The sequence below is a fragment of the Arachis hypogaea genome, chromosome 15 (assembly GCF_003086295.3).
Source record: "Arachis hypogaea cultivar Tifrunner chromosome 15, arahy.Tifrunner.gnm2.J5K5, whole genome shotgun sequence".
NCBI classification, from domain to species: Eukaryota; Viridiplantae; Streptophyta; class Magnoliopsida; order Fabales; family Fabaceae; genus Arachis; species Arachis hypogaea.
In genome coordinates this window covers 121,700,908-121,720,844 of record NC_092050.1, presented here as the reverse complement: position 1 = coordinate 121,720,844, position 19,937 = coordinate 121,700,908, and the positions used below count along the sequence as shown (strand labels likewise).

The 19,937-nt window shown below is 33.7% G+C and overlaps 2 protein-coding genes across 3 annotated transcripts; one reads left to right on the top strand and one right to left on the bottom strand.

The window, feature by feature from the left end:
• Nucleotides 1-287: 287 nt before the first annotated feature.
• Nucleotides 288-7,433, top strand: LOC112750549 (transcription factor TGA2.2). 2 transcript variants are annotated; one of them, XM_072216711.1, is made up of 12 exons: nt 288-480; nt 668-774; nt 901-983; nt 1,215-1,421; nt 1,535-1,612; nt 1,689-1,748; nt 2,036-2,113; nt 2,209-2,260; nt 3,172-3,443; nt 3,723-3,968; nt 6,752-6,876; nt 7,277-7,433. In XM_072216711.1, the coding sequence occupies exons 1-12, from the start codon at nt 416-418 to the stop codon at nt 7,311-7,313; spliced, it is 1,410 nt and encodes a 469-aa protein (XP_072072812.1). In that variant the 5' UTR covers nt 288-415; the 3' UTR covers nt 7,314-7,433. The 2 variants fall into 2 exon arrangements, with proteins under 2 accessions (XP_072072812.1, XP_025655118.1); XM_025799333.3 differs by lacking the exon at nt 7,277-7,433 and having other exon boundaries at nt 6,752-7,140.
• On the bottom strand, nt 7,420-8,938 carry LOC112747122 (uncharacterized). Its single transcript, XM_025795142.3, has 2 exons — nt 8,341-8,938; nt 7,420-7,758 (listed from the first exon to the last, which is right to left on the bottom strand). The coding sequence occupies exons 1-2, from the start codon at nt 8,654-8,656 to the stop codon at nt 7,697-7,699; spliced, it is 378 nt and encodes a 125-aa protein (XP_025650927.1). The 5' UTR covers nt 8,657-8,938; the 3' UTR covers nt 7,420-7,696.
• Between the last annotated feature and the right edge of the window lie 10,999 nt (nt 8,939-19,937).

The following is a 19,937-nucleotide window of genomic DNA, read 5'->3' as shown; positions in this document are numbered from 1 at the left end:
AATGATAATGTAATACTTAAATTCGTAAATTTTTTTATTTAATTAAAATCGTAATAAGTATTTTTTTTAAATAAAAAAAAGCCTATGTATCAAGTACAAAATAAAATCTCATAAAAGAAGTACAAAATATAATATAAAATAGTACAGTAACAATAAACAGAAAGAAAGAATATCAATACGCTATCCAATACTTAATTCTTAACAAAATAAAGATTTTCATTTCCTTCACTCCTGAGTTCTCAGTTCTCACCCGGCGTTTCTATATAATCAGCTTCTTAAATCTTAATAACCGAAAGCGAAAGACTAAAAAAAAAAAAAACGAAAAACAAAAACCCCATGACGATGAAGCTTTCCTAGGGAGAGAAACAAAATCTTTTGTGATTGCGAGTTTAGAAAAAAAAAAAAAAGGATAAAAATGCAAAGCTTCAAGACAGCTCAAACAAGCTCCCAACTGTATTGTCATTCTCCCTTCTTGCTTCGGTATTATTACGTACCTCTTCTTTGTCTTTCTTTCTTTCTTTCTTTCTTTGTCATCTTTTGTCCATGTTTTCCCCTTCTGAGAGTGAGGCTCACGTGTAGCGAAGTTAATCTCTTCTTTTTTTTCCCTGGTGTCGAAAATTGTTTTTTGAAGCAGAATATGTTTTTGTTGTTATCTTGTTTGAAACAGGGGAGACAATAACACCAACCGGAACCCAACGCGTTTCTCTGATCTTGGCGAGATTCAACATTCTGCACCTGTGTTTCATCATGAAGATGCTGTTGATTTAAGCTCAAGTGAAACACTCTCTCGCTCTCTGATGATCATTTTATTTATTTATTATTGTTTTTCCTTTTTGTGAACATCGCAACTGGTGGGATAGCTGTTAAGATCATTTTAGTTTAATTTTGAGCTCATCGCAGGCTCAATGTTTAACATGAAGTCCAACAATGTAGCTGTTTCTGTTGCTGGCACTAACTTGCAGTATGGGACGTTGACCACGACGGTTGGTTCATTTTATTTATTCTAATTTTTCTATTGTCTTCAACCAACTTGGGTTGTATGATTGGCTACTTGCTTAGGTTCAAATCCGACTTTGTCCGTGCAGTAATCTATTGACTAACTTATATACATGGCAAATTAGTCCTTGTCTCGCCGGAAATGGAGATACCGTGAGAAATAAATAAAAAAAAATCTACGGTCGTCTACATCCTCTGATTTTTGGTTTTGGTTGTAGAACCTTGGGAGTGCAGAGGTTGGTGGTTCAAGTGGGGGTGGGTGCCTGGATACAGGGATAAACATGTACCAGCAAAAAGGGATGGCTATGCCAAACATGCCTTTAGGAAATGGTCATGTTGAGAATTGGGCTGATTCAGGCATGGCTGACAACAGCCAACAGACTGATGATACTTCCACAGATATTGATATCGATGACAGAAATCAAGTGAGTAAACAAGTGACAACACATGCTGAGTAATAATTACTTTTGGTTCAGCGATATAGACTTGTATGCTTTGTATGATCTGAGACGAGACTGTTTTATGAACCTTGTTTTAGTGCAATAGAGTTCAGCATGGGGCACCCACGGTTGTGGACTCGAAGGATGAGACAAAGATCAAAGCTGTTGACCAGAAGGTTGGTTTCCACTCCTTAGCTACTTATTGATTTGTGTACCATTCACTGCACATGCTTTTATGCTTCTATTTCTTAGACTATGCGGAGGCTTGCTCAAAATCGAGAGGCAGCAAGGAAAAGTCGGTTAAGAAAAAAGGTAACTTCTTTCCTTCTCTTTTTCTTGTTCCTTTTTTTTCTGCTTTTTTCGCTTCTCAAGTCTCAACACGAATTTTCTTCTTCTTTTCTTCATGCTAGGTGTTATTTATGTAGAATTTTTATATTTTCATTAAAGCATTTTTGTATTTTTCTTCAGAATTTTGTGTTTGTTATAAATTTTTTTATATTTATTCCATAAAATGTCTCTGTTTCTTTTTATTACAAAAATACTAGTTTATTCTTGTAGTTTTGTGATATTGAAATATGTTAATACTTTCTGGGGAATAGGCATATGTACAGCAGCTGGAGAACAGCCGAGCCAAACTCTTACAATTGGAGCAAGAGCTTCAGCGAGCACGTCAGCAGGTCTGCCAAGTTAAAAGATTTTCCAGTAGATCAGTTCTGTCTACAATTTGATTTTGTCATATTCATGGATTTCTCTCTCTCAATTTTCAATGCAGGGTATATTTATTGCAACTAACGGGGATCATACTCATTCATCTCTTGGAAATGGTAATTAAGTGGGGGCAAGGTTACTACTTACTAGCACTAGTACAATCATTAATCATCAACTATCAACTATAAATAAACTAATTACTAGTATATAAAAGCGTTAAAAATGAAAATTTCTATTAGGGCATTCATTAAGATTACTTATTTTAGAAAAATATTTCTAGTTTTTATAATTTTTTTATAATAAATACTTTGAAATATTTAAATATTTAGTTTTTAATATAAATTTTCCACGTATAACTCCTTTTGATAACTTCCGCAACTATATCCTAAAAAGAATTAGTGTAAAGTACATTTTTGTACCCTCACTTTTTTCATTTTTCGTATTTGTGCTTAACTCCAAAAGTCAGTAAACAAAATATGATGATACTGGTTTGTATTTTCATGTTGAGTTTTTTTATTTTTATAATTTTATGAAAAAAAATAAAAGATAAAAACAGAAAATATAATTTTATTACTTTTAGTATTTGTTTTCACTTTTCACAAAATTCTAAATTCAATGAACACTGAAAATAAAAACGCAGACACTAATGCATTTGCAACATATAAATTCACGTGAACTTAGCTTACTATTATTGATTATTTCAGAGTTGAGCACATAAGCTATATCGCCATGGGACATAGATTGTAATTTGTGTGTTATGATTAATCATTTAATTTTAAGAATCTCATAGTACAAATCATCTTTGTTATAGTGATGATCTCAATATCATACATAAATGATCGTACATGTACTTCTACTATTCAAATGTGCTCATGAAAACGATCTTAAAATAGTGTTAAAAGTTGCTTCTAATCTGTAACTTTTTTCACCGAACATTTGTCTGATGAATTTCATACTTTATTACTAAGTGATGTAATTTATAGTAGGGAATTCGTGACTAATGATTTTTATTTTATTTGAAATTTAGGGGCCTTAGCATTTGATATGGAGTATGGCCGGTGGGTTGATGAGCATCAACATTTGCTAAATGACCTTAGATCAGCCTTAAATTCTCAAATGGGAGATAATGAACTGCATCTTCTTGTTGATGGTGTCATGGCACATTATGACGAATTATTTCGGTTAAAGAGCATAGGAGCAAAGGCTGATGTCTTTCACATGCTCTATGGGATGTGGAAGACACCTGCCGAAAGGTGGCTGATGTGGCTCGGCGGATTCCGGTCGTCTGAACTTCTCAAGGTAAATTGGTTTACAACAATGTATTTGTATTTCGTTTGCAAATAAATTGAAGAATAAACATTTAGATTGATCTTCAAGATATTTTAAATTGGACATTTTTGTCTCCAACAAATTTTTATTCACTATAATATTTTGGAAAATTACTTCTGTTTAAAGAGGACTAATTAGTCTTATAAAAATTTATTGGAGACTAAAGTGGCCGATCTAACATTTTTTGAAGAGCAATTTGGGTGTCTAGAATATTCCATTGATGCTTTCTTTGCGTGTTTCGAGATGCAGATAGTTAAGAACCACCTCGAGCCCTTAACAGAACAGCAGTTGTTGGGGATTTGTAATCTTCAGCAGTCTTCTCATCAGGCAGAGGATGCTTTGAATCAAGGTATGGAGGCGTTGCAACAATCTCTTTCGGACACACTTTCCTCGGCCGCCCTAGGACCCACCGGTGCCGGAAATGTTGCCGATTATATGAGCCAAATGGCTATTGCAATGGGTAAGATTGCCAATCTGGAGAGTTTCCTTCATCAGGTAAGATTCAATATATTGACAATGAGAACTAAATTTAAGTATAAACACAGAACACTACGTCCATCCACTAATAACTGTTAAACATTTGAAGAGTCACAGTTATAATTTATCAGTGAGCAGATGTAGTACTGTTTCCTTTTTAACTCATAATATATTGGGAACTAAATGGAAGGAAGGATTTTAGATTGTGCAGTGTATTGTCTGGCATAAATCAACTAATTAGGCCCGTTCAAATTACCAAAATTACTTCTAGTTTACTTTATATTCATTCACATTTCACAGTAATATACTTGCATAACATTTTTCCGCATAGTATTTGACCTAATTTGATCTACCACGCTTCATTTAATAGTGTGCTAAAAATACTAACCACTATTAGGGTGCAGTTTAGATCGATTTTGAGTAACATTCGATTTGAACACTAATTTTATTTGCAGTATAGTTTGAATTGGATTGGATTTGCGGTTTTGTAAATTAAAAAAATTAAATATATATAATAAGTCTTAACATCAAATTTTAAATAACAAACAATGACATAACAATTTTTAATAATGTCTTAAAAATTTAACTATAACATAACGATAGAAATAAAATTATAGATTAATTAAAATAAATAAATAAATTATATTTTGAACATAAAATATTTATTAAATAATAATAATAATGCATGAATAATATAAAAATGTATAACAGATGGAACATATTATAAATAAAATTGTAAATATAATAATAAAATAATAATATTATACGGTTTGGATTAGATTGGATCGGTTTTGAAAAGTAGATCCAAAATTCGATCCGATCCATGAGTTTACAAAAAATAGAATCGAAACAAATTTAAATTAGTGCAATTTTAGTCAGTTTTCAGTTTAAATTGGATTAGATGAGCAGCTTAATTTGGATCGATTTGAATATGAACACCCTTAACTAGTAATAGAAGTCACATTTTGCTTTTGAAGATAGGATTTTTTAATTTTTGGTATTTTTGAAGAGAAATAAGTGTTAAATTAAGTATGTAATACATTTTTAAAATTTAATAATTTCTAATTGAAATGCTTTTCAATTTTTAAATATATCTATTTCTTTATGAAAAAATTTGGTTGATATTTGAGGCTAATTTTTTTTGTTATAGAAGTAGAAGTGGTGATATACACTAACATTGTAATTTTTGGTGTTTTTTAAAACTGTGGAAAGTATACAAATCGATTTCTGTACTTCAAAATTTTTAATTTTTTTAAACACAAATCGGACGGTCCGATTTCTGTACCTCTCAAAAATCGGATGGTCCGATTTCTGTACCTCTACAAATCGGATGGTCCGATTTGTGTACCTCTAGAAATCGGACGGTTCAATTTTTGTACTTCTAATAAATCGGACGATCCGATTTCTGCTTCTCTAGTTAAACGATTCAACATTTGAGTATAACACCCCAGCAATCCACATTTTAAAAAAACACCTCTATCACTTTAATATTAAAAATAAAAAGTTCGATATTTGAGTCTTGTTGTGTAATAACTATTTTCTTTTACCATTTTAGTTTAATATATATCATTTGATTATATATCTCTATAAAATAGGAGATATAGAGTATGTTTGGTTTAGCGTTTAGAGTATCAAGGATACGTTTAATCTTTTTGAAAGCTTCACCTTTTTGCTTGTTTTTTTTTTCTCTAAATACGAAAATAATTCTATCCTCTAACCTACGTTTACCTAAAACTAAAAATTCTAACTTTTACGTTCAATTCTGTCTTTCATTGTTCATTCTAATTCTCTCGTGCATATTATTATTTTTTTATAATTTTTATTATGTTTTGTTTATATGAATTTTTTATTGTTATTGTTATTTTTTTATATGAATTTTTTTTATTTTGTATTATGATTCTATTAATTTTATTACTCAAAAGTACTGAAATAATTAGTAAAAAAATATTAAAATTTATTTAAATATCTAAAATAAAATTATAAGATAATATAAAATAATTATTTAAATTTATCTTTTTCAATAGTTTTTCATCTAAAAGTAATTTTGCCAAATAACATTTAGTTTATTATAAACCATTTTAATATAAAAATTATCAAACAAACCACATTAATACTAACTTATTTTTTATCAAAATCAATTTTACAAAAAAAAAAAAGTCTAAGAACTAACTAAAATATAGTCAACTTAAAGTCAACTAATTAAAAAATCATTTTTATTTTTAAATTTAAAATTCAAAAATTTAAGATAATAATTTTTTTTTTCTAATAGACTTATTTTTTAACTAATTAACTCCAAATTAACTAGACCTTAATTGATTCCCTAGCAAAATAGTTTTGAAGTTTACAAACTTTAATCCATATCCCTATTGCACGGATAGATTTTGCTCTCGTTCCTGTTCCTGTCTTTAGATGTCTCGGATATGGATTGTCATATCTAATCATTCGTGTCCCAACAATTATAGTTTAACAGGTAGATATTGTTGGGACAAGTGATTTGCTTGCTCCTGGAGAAAGTATGCATATAGTCACATATCGTAATTAATAAAAGAACGTCCGCCAACTCAAAACTCTTAACTTAGGAGTAGAATACCTGTGGCGCCTTTTTTTAAGAGCGCGTAATAATTTGAGTGGATAAGTAACGAGAATACGTTCAAGGATTCTTAGATTTTGCTGAGTAAAATTCAACGATGAATATGAGTCCTTCAAATCCCTTAAATTTTCTTTTTCACTACGACCAAGCACACCAAATTACCTTTATATTTATATACATCCTAAATTTCTGAGTATACTATGTTTCTTAGGCTGATGTATTGAAGCAAGAAATGCTGCAGCAGTTGCAACGAATTTTGACCACACGACAAATTGCACGAGCCCTCCTTGTAATGAATGATTACATTTCAAGACTAAGAGCTCTCAACTCATTATGGTTAGCGCGCCCTAGAGAGTAGTGACTGATATTCAATATCTATCTATTGATATACATATATGTATGTATGTATGTATGTATGTATGTAGAACTTCCTTCATATATAGGACCCTTCTATGTTAGCTTCAGACCAATGGTAAATTGCTATTTACTCCCCTGTATGTGCAATTTATCCTTTAAACATTGTATGCTTCTAATTACGGTTAATTGCATTATAAAAAAAATACATCATAAGATAATTTCGGGAAAAAAACTGAATCGAAATTCCCTTTTTTTTTTTTGCATTATTAAAATATTACATTGCACATTTTAGAATTTTGAGGGTAAACTGCTTGAGTCAAAGTTTTGAGGATAAGTTACGATATACACTCCTGCTAATTTTCCATTTCTATTCTAATAGGAACTCAATGATGAGTTGCAGCGACTCTCAAGTTTAGAACGTGCTTAATAATCAGACGTACCGGGAAGAAACGTTTATTATTATTAGTTGGCGCAGATCTAATTTACTTAGAGATGATAATGGCCTCAATGTTGGATTTGAACTAGCTTTTAACTATTGCGAATTTCTGTATATTATTGGTACTTTAAATAGATATAGATAGTCATTGTGGAATATTACATTTATAGAAGTCATTATACCACAAACAAAGGTTCGTTCCAATGAGCTATAGTTCAAATGACATAGTTTCTCTATCTTCACCATTTTACCAACAATTTTTTTGTCAGGTGAAATAATTTCCCTTAATAATATTAAACAAATATCCCTATTATCTTTTATTTGTTAGCAAGCTGTAATCCTCAACATGAAACTCGAAAGAGTCTAGATTCTTCTGTCCTTATTCATCACTGATCCATAAACTCGTCTTCTGCTATTCATTGTCCCTGATATATACACATAAGACTTTAGTATCCCCATCAATAATCTCTGTTTTCACAATGGGACCACCACTAGTTTGATTCCAAAATGATCATAACGTTGACATTTTAAAGCGTGTTTACATGAACAAAAAAAAAAAAAGCATGTTTGGAAATATAAGAAGTTCCTTGATTTGAAACTAAATAGCATGGAATTGAACCAATGTAGCGTGAAAGAGCAATGGGTTCAATCTCCATTAATTATACTTCCTGGAAGAAGCAAAAAAACCTCAACTGTAACTAAGGCTAGAATTGAAGAGGGACATTCAAGTGCAATTGTCTTTATGTAAAATTGATTTCTGTATATGAATTTTCTTCAGAATTGAATTAGTGAGTTCTTGATATCAGAGACCGGATAAAGTTAGTGCCAACTAAAAATTACATAGGAGTGAAATACAACACTGTTCTATTTTTTACTCATTTCAAGTCTATAATTTACTTATTTTATTTGAAAACATGATCGGAGGTCAAATCAGAATAAAACCAAGTTCAAACTTATGTCATCTCAGGTTTCAAAACACTGTTACAAAACGGCATATGAGTCAGTACCTTGTCTTGGGTTTTTGCTGTACGCAACAGCTTGGGGAATGAAGACCCCGGTCCCTTTCCGACTCTTCCACAGGTTCACTACCCACTCAGGGGGTGAACCAGCAGTGCTTCCTGTCTCCCATGAGCAAAAATTACTTGGTCTTTGCGAGTCACTCTTGTAATAAACTGATCTGGTTGAACCGCCCTTGGCAACACCAACCGAACCGAAAAGTCTTGTTTCCGCCAAGTCTTCGTTATCTTCAGATGTCAACAACAGAATCTGCTTTCTAATCTCAGCGTAGAAAGTATCATCATCAAACTGTAACTGTATCTCCATGATATGTATCACTGTATCAGTATACAGGGCTTTGGACAAAGCAGTTTTGAATAGATTCTGAATTGGTTGGGACTTGATTTGTGTGTATGATGAAATTGACTTGTAAGTTGTGGCTTACAAATAAATGGATTTGAGGTTCATGTATATATAGATGAAGGAATCGTAGGTTAATCAAAAAATGGAATCACGTAGTGTGACTGGGAATAACATTTTTTTTTTCTTTATATTTGTATTTTTTTTAAGAATAGCTAAAGTTTAAGTTGGTTTTAGTTGAATCGATTTAATATGATTTGAAATTATGTAACTTATAAATTAATAAATTTCAAATTTAAAAGGATTTAATTTTTTCACAATTATTTAATAACATGAAAGTCTTTAAAACTAATAATTTATTGTTTTCGATGCAATTACACAATACTTTTATAGCAATTAAATTCTATTTTGCACTTGAGCTCATCCTTTAACTATTACCTCTCATACATCTCATACAAATCTAATAATCAATTATTTTTGTTTCTTTTTCATTCCAATCACATGCTAGTGAAAAAGAACGTACATCGTTGGTGGACAATGTTTTGGGACCGAGAAAGCAGGACTATGTAAATTTCTTCTGAACTAATATCCAAGGTGGAAGAATATATATGTTCATGTTCGTAGGTTAACAAATGGCTATTGCGTGGAACATACCCAATTTTATAATTCAATAATTGAATGTATGAGCCAAATCAAATGTATTGGGAGGGTTTCGGCGGTTACTTTATGGTGACATAATGCTCATTATTCCTCATCTAACTTCAACATCAACCATACTTATGGTGCAGGTAACGATAAAATGTTCATGTGTTGTATGTTTTGTGACACTGACTTGGTTTGAGCCTTACGTAGTAGCTAAGTATTAGTTAATAATTTAATTTAATTGGAAGCGGATCACCACAACTTCTGCCGCATAACACAACATTAAAATGGTCAAACTCATATGCTAATTTTTGGATTAGTTTTGGTTCTCGGATGACATTTGGTCTCTTTCTTTATCAGCATGATCTAGAGCATCCTAAAGGCTGCGTTTGTTTCTAATAACAGGACAGGACAAGACATTGAGAACAGGACAGGACAAGACACTAATACACAGAGACATAAAATTTTGTATTCTTGTATTCTATTTGGTGATAAACTAGAACAAATTATAAAAATTCAATTTATTCTCATTTTTTCATTCAAAAAATTTGAGATGAAAAATATAACAATGAAAAATATAATTATAAAAAATTAACAAGAATAATGAAAGAAAAAATAAAAAATAAGTTGTATCCCTTATTAGTGTCTCCGTGTCCTTCCTGTTAGGATGGACACAAAATACACTAATTCAGTGTCTCTGAACACATTGTTTCTGTCTATGTCTTCTCTGCCAAACACGATTTTGTGTTTTAGTGTCCCTGTCTCAGTGTCCTATCTCTGCAAACAAACGCAGCCAAAAATATTATACAATTAAGGACACGACTTTTTTCACAAATAAAATTTTATTCGTCCAAAAAATAAGGAAAACGATACCAATTTTTGAGATGTAATTTTTTGCTTTATGAGATCAATTCCACTACAAGAAAGTATTAGAATAGCAATCAATTTTAGTGACTGAAAAAGCTAATTACTAATAGTAACCGATTTAGCGACCGATATAGAATTTTTAGGACAAAAAAATATTGGTCGCTAAATTACATTCAGCAATCGATTTTAGCGACCTACAAAATCGGTCACTAATAGCAACCCAATTTGCGACTGATAAGGTTTTAAATTTTAATACAACCAGAATAAAGTTGGTAACTAAAATCGATCGCTAATTTTTCATTTAGCGACCGAATTAGCAACCAAAACAGAAAGTAATGTCTTTGGAACTGTTGGTCACAAAACCAGTCGCTATTTTTTTATTTTAGCCACCGATTATGCAAATGATAGTGAAATAGGGTGATCAACTGTTTGGTCATCACTAATTCGGTTGCTAAAGTACTAGTCGCTAAATCAGTTGCTAATTGTTAAGTTAGCGACTAATTTTAGTGACTAACAGAATCAGTCACTAATAGCCACCGAATTAGCGACCGATTAGTTTTATACAACTAGAATAAAAACGGTCGCTAAAATCGGTAGCTATTTTTTAATTTAGCGACCGAATTAGCAACCAAAACAAAGGAAGGAATATCCTTGGGATTCTGAGTCACAAAATTGATTGCTATTTTTTAATTAGCGATCGATTTTGCAACCGATTGATAGGTAAATAGAATGAAACTTGGTTGGTTGCTAATTCGGTCGCTAAAGTTGTGGTCACTAAATCGGTTGATAATTTTTAAGTTAGCGACCGATTTTATAAACTAATCAGTCGCAAAATCGGTCGCTAATTAAAAAAAAGATATTGTCTGAATTACCCTTACAAACCCTAACTCACCCACTCCATTCTCATCTTCTCTAATCAGATACCATTGTCGTCTCCGAGCTCCATTGTTGTCTTCTTCGCCGCCATCTTCTGCATCTCGCCGCTATCTCCTGAGGTCCCATCGACGTCATCTTCTACGGTCTCGGCTGTCTCTTGAGATCTCGTCACCGTCTTCTTCTGCAGTCTCGGTGTCGTCGCCTTCGTTGTTGAGATCTTGGCGCCATTTTTATCTTTTGATATGTTAGCACTGTCTTCGTCATCTTCAAGCAGGTAACCTTCTAATCATTATCTTCAAGCAGGTAACTTCCTAATCGCTGATTCTGATCTATTCTGTTAGGTTTGGTTTTTTTTTTTGCTCTGGTTAGGGGTTTTAGCGATGTGCTTCGTTGAATTTGCTTGTTGATCCGTTGCTTTCTCTTCCTTAATTCTTCTTTCTGTTGATTTTGGGTGATTAACTTGTTTTTGATATATTGTTGATGATTTTGTCCATTGCAAGAGTGTGGGTTTTTCATTGATGGTTTTTTTCAGTGAATTTGTTTTTTATTTTTTCCGTTAGACACTGGTTTGAAGCTGTTCTTACAGTGCATAAATAATTTTTCTATTAGCATTCTTTTTTTTCTATCTTTACATGTTGATTTATGTTTAGTTTATTTTTAATTTATCGTTGTAAATGTGAAGTTGCTGGTTTTAGGGAATTTAGCTTCCAATATGAGAATATGGAAATTTTTTGTTTAACTCAATGAGATTAAAACAGGGTCCATGGAATATTATTGAGCTTGGGGATGCGCGCACAGAGGGACTATCCAATGGTTAACTGCCAGAACATGTCGGGTTGGCTATATAACCGACAGATGAGACTCATCAGCCATAGGACATGCATGCATCATATAAATTTGTATGTTTTGATTGAGTGTGTATTTATTTTAGTTTGTCTAATTTCTTAACCATGTTTATCTGCTACTTGTTTTACTTGCTGTACCTGAATCCTATCTGTGATTTCTTTGTTTGTCTTGTACGTGTATGTTTATCTGAGAGACCATTTTTGGTGGAGGCGTGATGAAGGTGATTTCTGGTATGTGGTAATGAAGGTTGAGGCAGGTGGATTAAGTGTTGCCTGAGTATTCTAATGTATGTATTGTTTGGATAGGAATGAGCGAGGTAAGTTGAATAGGAAGTCCCTAGGCACGTCCTTGGTCCTTTACATTTCTTTAAACCAATTGCCTTACTAAATTGTAAACTAAATAAAACTTTTTTATGATTTTTTAAAATTATGTTTCCTCCATAAAGTCTTTCCAAACGATTATTTCAAGGATAAACTATTTTATAATGAAATTAATTCAATTTGCAAGTATTTCTTTGCTTTGATGGTATTCCCGTCCCTACTGAGAACGTGTGGTTTGTTCTCACCCCAAAATCCTCCACCCTTTCAGTGACACAGGTTCGAAGACTCAGTTTGAAGCTGCGGGCGATTATTAACTTTATTTATGAGTTAAGTTACTTTCATAGAATTCCCTCGCTTGTTGATTAAGATTTTTATTTTATACAGAGGGATATGTGTTGTATATGAGTTTTAATTTGATTTACTTGTATAAGATTTATTATTATTAGTAATTATGTGATTATCATTACGTGGTGATCTTTGATATATGATTTTTAATGAATTGAAAACAAAATCTTCTGGCATTTTCTTAAAGATTGAAACCGATATCGAACTAAATGCTCAATATTAAATAGTTAATAAGGAAAACAGGTTATTAATGCCTTACTTTTAGTATGATCATGACGTACTAGAAGTTGGGTCGTTACAATATGGTATCAGAGTGGTGCAGCCAGAAGCGTGACATTCTAATAGTGAGGGTGTTACATTAACAAAGAATATGCTACATTCTTTTTGTTTAATGTGAATATGCTACATTCTTGTGTGTGTTGTTGATTATATATTTTGATCCTTAAATCATTTAAACAAAGAATTCATGCTACAAAGTAACTAGATTGATATGGATATAGCTTTAATTAGGGACTATGCAACTAAGGGACTAGCTAATTTTTATATAATCTCTCTAGTTTCTGCTTTCTATAAGCAATTTGGCAACACTTTTCTAAGAATGAAATCTCTATCACTAGCTAATTTCATTTTTTACATGTTAATCTTTTTGTTGGTTATATATTTTTTTGTGAAAAGAATTCATGCTACAAAGTAATGTTGTTAATTTGGGCTATGCAATTAATTATGGGAGTAATGTCGTTTTATGTCCAGTTAAATAAATAGGGATAATATACACAATGCATCACTCAAATTTGAACTATCAAGTATAGCAAATTATTTTCTGTTTATAGGAAATTTTTGTAGTTAAGTTGAAGGAGTCAACCTTAGTCCCATAGCCCTGTTCTCATTGAATATGTAATTATGAATTAAATTGTTTGTGATTTGCTGTTGTAAAATGATTTTGTGACGATGAAGTGACCTTGTTGAGTAGTATAGTCTTGTGTATGGTTCTCTTAATATATACATGCCAAACTTGATGCAAATGAATTTGAATGTGTTGTTTGCAGTTTTGATCCCATTACTCAAGTATTAGCTTGACCGTTGGAATTTTCTGTGCCAACACAGAAAGTTCAGTGCCATTCTTCCAAGAACCATTAATTGTTTTTTTTTTGCAGCAGCAGCACTGTAGGTTGTTGCTGTTATGGTTTATCTGATTTTTTTCATGTCTTAATTTTGACATCTGCTGTGGTTTTCTCACTCACTGGCTAGACCTTTTGGGCTTCCAAGAAGGGTAAGGATTTCTTGTTGGCATGATGTAGGTTAAAATAGAATTCATCCCCTTTCTCGTTAAGTTATAGTAACTAATCCTTCTGTTCCACATTGATAATCATTTTGAGAATTGATATTTTTAAAATTTAACTAGGTGTTTTATTTTATCCTTTTCTTCAGGTTTGAAGTTGATTGTGTAGCTTTTATTCTATTTTTAAGCTTTGTAATTGTGTGAGGGTGTCCAATGAGTTAAGGTACTTTATTTTTATTTATTTAATTATTTATCAATTGATGTTTTATTGTAGTTCTTAAAATGTGATTTGTCCATGCATTTAATTAAAATGCACTATTACTAATGGAATAGGTTATGAATATGAGTCAGAGTCGTAATTGGATGTACAATAGATTTAGACATGGTCGAAAATGTTTAACTAGTGAATTTACAAAAGGGGTAGAAGAATTTATTTCTTTTGCTGAGAGATCAATAGATTTGTCAAATGGACAAATTAGATGCCCTTGTTCTAGGTGTAAAAATAAAGTATATATGAAGTCTGAAGATGTAATAATCTATCTATATAGGAAAGGATTTGTTTCTGATTATTGGCTTTGGACAAGTCATGGAGAAAATAACCCAACCTTATGTGAGATCCCTAATAGGATGGAGGAGCAGATTTATGAAGCTTTTACTAGATTTGAGTTTAAAGGCCATGGTGATTCTGAGGACGAGGAGTCTCCAAATGCTGATGGTAAAAATTTCTATGACTTGTTGCATGCATCAAAAAAAGCCTTTATAGCCAAGATGTGAAAACCACATTGAACTTTCATTTACTGTTAGATTAATGATAAATAAATCTGAAAGAAATATTCTCAACGATCTATCGATCAACTGCTTCAACTCATGAGAGAGACCCACCCGAAAGATAGTGTAATCCCGAAAAACTTCTATGAAACTAAAAATATAGTTTATAAACTCGGGTTAACTTCAGTAAAGATTGATTTTTACGTTAATGGTTGCATGTTGTTCTATGCTGAAGATTGCAAAAATTTAAAGGAACGTAAGTTTTGTGGTGCACCACGGTATGATGCAAAAATAATGAATGGAAGACACAAGAAGATTCCTATGAAAAGGATGCACTATTTGCCTCTTATTCCTACGTTAAAATGATTATATGCTTCTTTGAGTTCTGCTCTACATATGAGTTGGCACCGTGCACAATAGAGGGAACCAGGAGTACTATGTCACCCATCGGAGGGGAAGCATGGAAGCAATTTTTGAAAATCAAGACCAATTGGTGGGTTGTTATTAGAACGAAATCAAGACGCATAGTTGATGATCAATATACACTAGAACAGGCATATCAAGATGAAACAACACCTGAAGAACTTGTAGGAAATGATGAACCATTAGGAAGTTTAAGGGCCGAGGTTGGTACATACGAAGAAGTTTAAGTGGATGAAGTAAATGTAGTTTACATAGATAATGGGGAGTTTGAGTTTGACAATGATTCTGAATATGAATGTGAAGATGATCAGATGGATACATTACTTGATGATAATGAAGATAACAATAATGAGAATCAAAACAATATTGATTACAATGATAGTGATAGTGATGATTATTAGTCTATGTCATTCATGTGATTTTTCCTTTAACATTTTTTAAAAGATAATAGTTGCTTATTATTAGACTATGTGATTGGTACTTGATTATTGTCTTATTTGGATATTTTCTTTACATATATACATGCTAACTAATTTTTAATTTAATTGCAGATGTCTGATAGTGACAAAAGAAAAGAAAAGCAAAAGACGACATCCAATAGTAAAATAAAAAAGGTGAAACTGACACGACTTGCTGAAAGTTTAGAAGAACCAATGATATGCAATTTTACTATTATTCCATCTGCTACAGCCAATACACTTCCATCATTAACTCCCAATCCAGGTACCTTTAAAAATGCTCAACCAATGCAGATCAAAGAGAGCAAGTACCCAGCAATGAAGTTGAAAATGAAGGCAATCAAATTGGAATGTTATCTACTCACACATCTTCAAATGTTGAGACAAGTCAAAGGAAGCTAAAATTGTACTTGGCAGGAGATTGGGTATGTTTTAACATTTTTATTTTTTGAAGTTAATCTCTTATATTTGCATTCCGATTGATATTAAGTAACATCTACAGATTTTTACGTTCACCAATCGTGCGCGACTCATGCGATTTCGGACATTACTCTTAGCCATGGCCTTCGTGGAAAAAATACCACATGCTACTAGGAAATTTTGGTGGGAAAAGTTCGAAGTAGGTTTTAGAGAAACATTTAACCTTCGTAGATTAAGAATTAGTTCTAAGTTTGAAAATTTTAATATATATCAACTTACAACTATTCATACTTATATTGATTATTCAGAGCAAATATTAGTTTATTCCTCCAGATCTTCATTGGGTTCAAAAAAATTTTAAGAAGCGAGGTGCTGCTTTACTAAAAAAACTTATTGGGAAAAGTCCGTGCAAATCGTGTCAAACCTCAATGGATAGGAGAATTTATGTGGGATGCTCTTGATGCTTATTGGGATACTGATGTTGGGTTTCTACAAAAGTGTAAGACCCGGTTAATTAACGGCTAATTAACCCATAAATGAGAATTTATTCTAGAAAGCCAAAAATATTATTTTTATAGCTAAATGTGATAGAGGAGTTTGAGACGAGAATTTCGGTACCAATTTTATAGAAATCGGACCAAGATTGGACCGAACGGGCCAAACCGGGCCAACCGGACCCAAAGTGGGCCCTTGGCCCAACTAAACTAAACCAAAATCCTAGTTTTCAGCACTTTCTCTCCTCACAACACACAAACACATGCTGAAATGGTGGAGAGGAAGGGAAGAACACTCTCTCAAGTTCTCTCCCTTGGTTGATCTTCAAACTACCATAACTTTTGATCTAGAGCTCCGATCGCCGCACCGTTTGCGGCCACGCGTTCACCGCGGAGAGCTCTACAAAAGTCATACAATCAATCTTAAGGTAAGCCATGTTTTGCTCTTCGAAATTCCAGCCCTTGTTTTCGAGTTTCATGGATGAAATGTTGAGATTTTGGGCTCTTTGATGTTATAGGACCCAACTCTCTTGAAGGAGAAGGTTAATCTTGTCTCCTTGGACCTTGGGTGTGGTAAGATTCTCAACCCTAGTGTAATTTGTTGTTCTATGATGTTTGGGTATTGAGATGTTGTGTATGGGTATGATGATTGTGGCTTAGGTTGTGTATATGTGAAAGTTGGAGCTTGATTGGTGATTTTGGAAAGCTTGGGAGAGGGTTTTGTGTGATAAAATCTGTTCTTGGAGGTGTTGAGACCTTGAGAGCTTGTGGACAAGTGGTTTGGAAGTGCTCCGGTTGAGCTTGGGAAATCGGCTAAGGTATGGTTTCGGTTTCCCGTATCTAATATGTAATGTGGTAGGAAATACTTAGGCTAGAGGCCCTAAGATAGGCATTGAATTGTTGATGTTGTTGAATGGTTGAGATATATGATGTGATCATATATGTGATTATGAATATTGATGCCTTGATTGTGTAATATACGAGAAATGCATGTTGTGATATATGCTTGATGGATGATTGAGGTTGAATTGATGGGTGATACCATGTTGATGGTGAGTATGATGTTGATTATGTATAATGATGGTTGATTAGAAATGGTATTATTGGAAATTGGGTTGAGGGAGGATGTATGACATGATATTGTGTTTGTCCTTTAGCCATTTGATTGAGAAGTGTTAAAAGGGTTGGATGGTGATTTTGGAAAATTTGGTAAAATGTCAATGTGTGAGTTGAGGATGGCTTGAAGTTGATTTTGGTACATTTTGATTGATTTCAAATAAAAGGGATGAAATTGGCATGTTTTGATTGATTTTTAAAAGAGTTGAAAGTGGCTTGTTTTGAAAATGGCACTTTATGATTTTGTATGAAAACATGGTTTTTGGGCATACTTTGACGGGACATAACTTGGACTACAGATCTCTGATTTGTGCCAAACCTGTTTAGAAATGAAATTGGATCCGGGATGTCCATGCCGTTCAAAGAACAGGTGAAAAACGATTTAAAATGAGAAAGTTATGTCCGTCGGAAGATTGGGGGTTGAATTTGTGAATTCTGCAGCTTTTAACTTAGAAAATTTTTAGCAGAATGACCCTCCGCGCGTTGGCGCACTTGGCGCGTACGCGCCGTTCTTCAAGAAAGCACCATCCACGCGTGCGCATGGTGTGCGCGGGCGCGCCGATGCGCTGCACCAAATGCCCAGCCATTTTCCCGAGAGTTGTGCCAGTTTTGTGCCTGGGGCGCAAGAGCACCCACGTGTACGCGTGGTTGACGCTCGCGCGTCGTTTGGCTATTTTTCAACCCGCGCGTCCGCGCGTATGACGCTTGCGCATCGATGAGTTTTGTGGCCATCCACGCTTGCGCGTGGAGTGCGCGTACGCGTGGCCCTGTTTTCATCCCAAAGTTGATTTTTGAGTTTTAAAAGCCAAATTTCATACTTCTAAGCCTCCGATCTCACCACTTATGTCTTAAATCATTATAATATGCCTCGCAATGAGGCAAGGGGCTAGTAAATGTAGTAACTTGCGAGTGAAGCAAGGAAAAGATGAATGATCAATGAGGATCAAAGATGATTATGTGAGATGCGGAGGATGGCGGTGGAAGTGCTTGTTGTGCTATGGGCCGAAGGGCCGTAATTGTTAATGAATTGGCTGGTTATGGATTTAACCGTGAGCCGGATGGCTAGATTATTGCCATGTTACGGCGGAGCCATGATTATGGCTAAGTATAAATGCATATATGCTGTTGAATGAATTGTGAATGTTTGCACTTCCACCATCAGAGATGAGGGTTTCCCTGGGAGGAAGCAGTGGCTAGCCACCACGTGCTCCAGGTTGAGACTCGAAGCTCTTGTGACCCTATGTCGTAAGTATGGCCGGGCACTGTGAAAGGCCCGGATGAGCTCGCCCTCGTAAATATTCACCAGTGAGGGTGATGGATATGGATCATGATTATGATCAAGTTTATGATGAGTATAACTCGAGTTGGGGATGCGCGACAGAGGGACAGTCCAATGGTTAGCTACCAGGACTTGTCGGGTTGGCTCTATAACCGACAGATGATATCATCAGCCCCTAGGGACAGGCATTCATCATATGCATACTATATGAATTGTTTGAGATTGCCTATTTGACTGCATATTACTTGCTAATTGTCTAGATGCCTTATCTGTTCCTATTTGTAAATCTCTTGTCTGATATAACTGTGTTTGCTATATTATACTCCTGCTGGTGGTTGGGAGGTCTGAAGGAATTGGAAAGGGAAGTATTAGTTAGACTGAAGGATCTTTAGTCAGTTGCCACTTACGGTTTAGTTTGATTATAAGCTTTGATATTATCTGGAGGAAGTTCTAGGATTGCCTTCGGCTTTCCTCTATTATTATGTATTATATATGTGGAAGCTGTTACCATGCTGGGGACCTCTAGTTCTCACCCATGCGGATTTTGTGGTTTTCAGATGCAGGACGTGAGGTTTCTCGCTGAGGCATGCTGGAGACTTCTGGATTAGCGAAGATTCTTGTTCTCAGGACTCTGTTTTGGTTTATATGTTTTGCTTAGATACTTTTATCTCCATTACATAATACCAACTGTGATGACTCCTCTTATAGGAGATTTTTGGAGAATAGGGTTCTGTATTTGTGTCCCTTTGGGTTTCCTTTGGGGTTTTCTTATTTTATTATATGTATATATTGCTATGCTTGGACCGGTTAACTTCGCAACCGGATTTTGAGTTTTGATATTCCTATTTTTGACACTCTTTCATATATATATATATAATTCTCGCGATGGTTTATTCTTGTTCGTTACGTTATCGATCAGAGTGTTGCGCTTTTCGAGTTACGATTTTTGTTTACCCCTTTTTCTTCAAAGGCTCCTAGTAATAAACATCATTCATACTACTATACGTACTAAATTTTTATTTTAGAGGTCGTAATGCCTTGCCATCTCTGAATTATGACTTAAGCATAAGATTCTGTATGGTAGGGTGTTACAAAAAGAGTGCACAAGGCAAGTT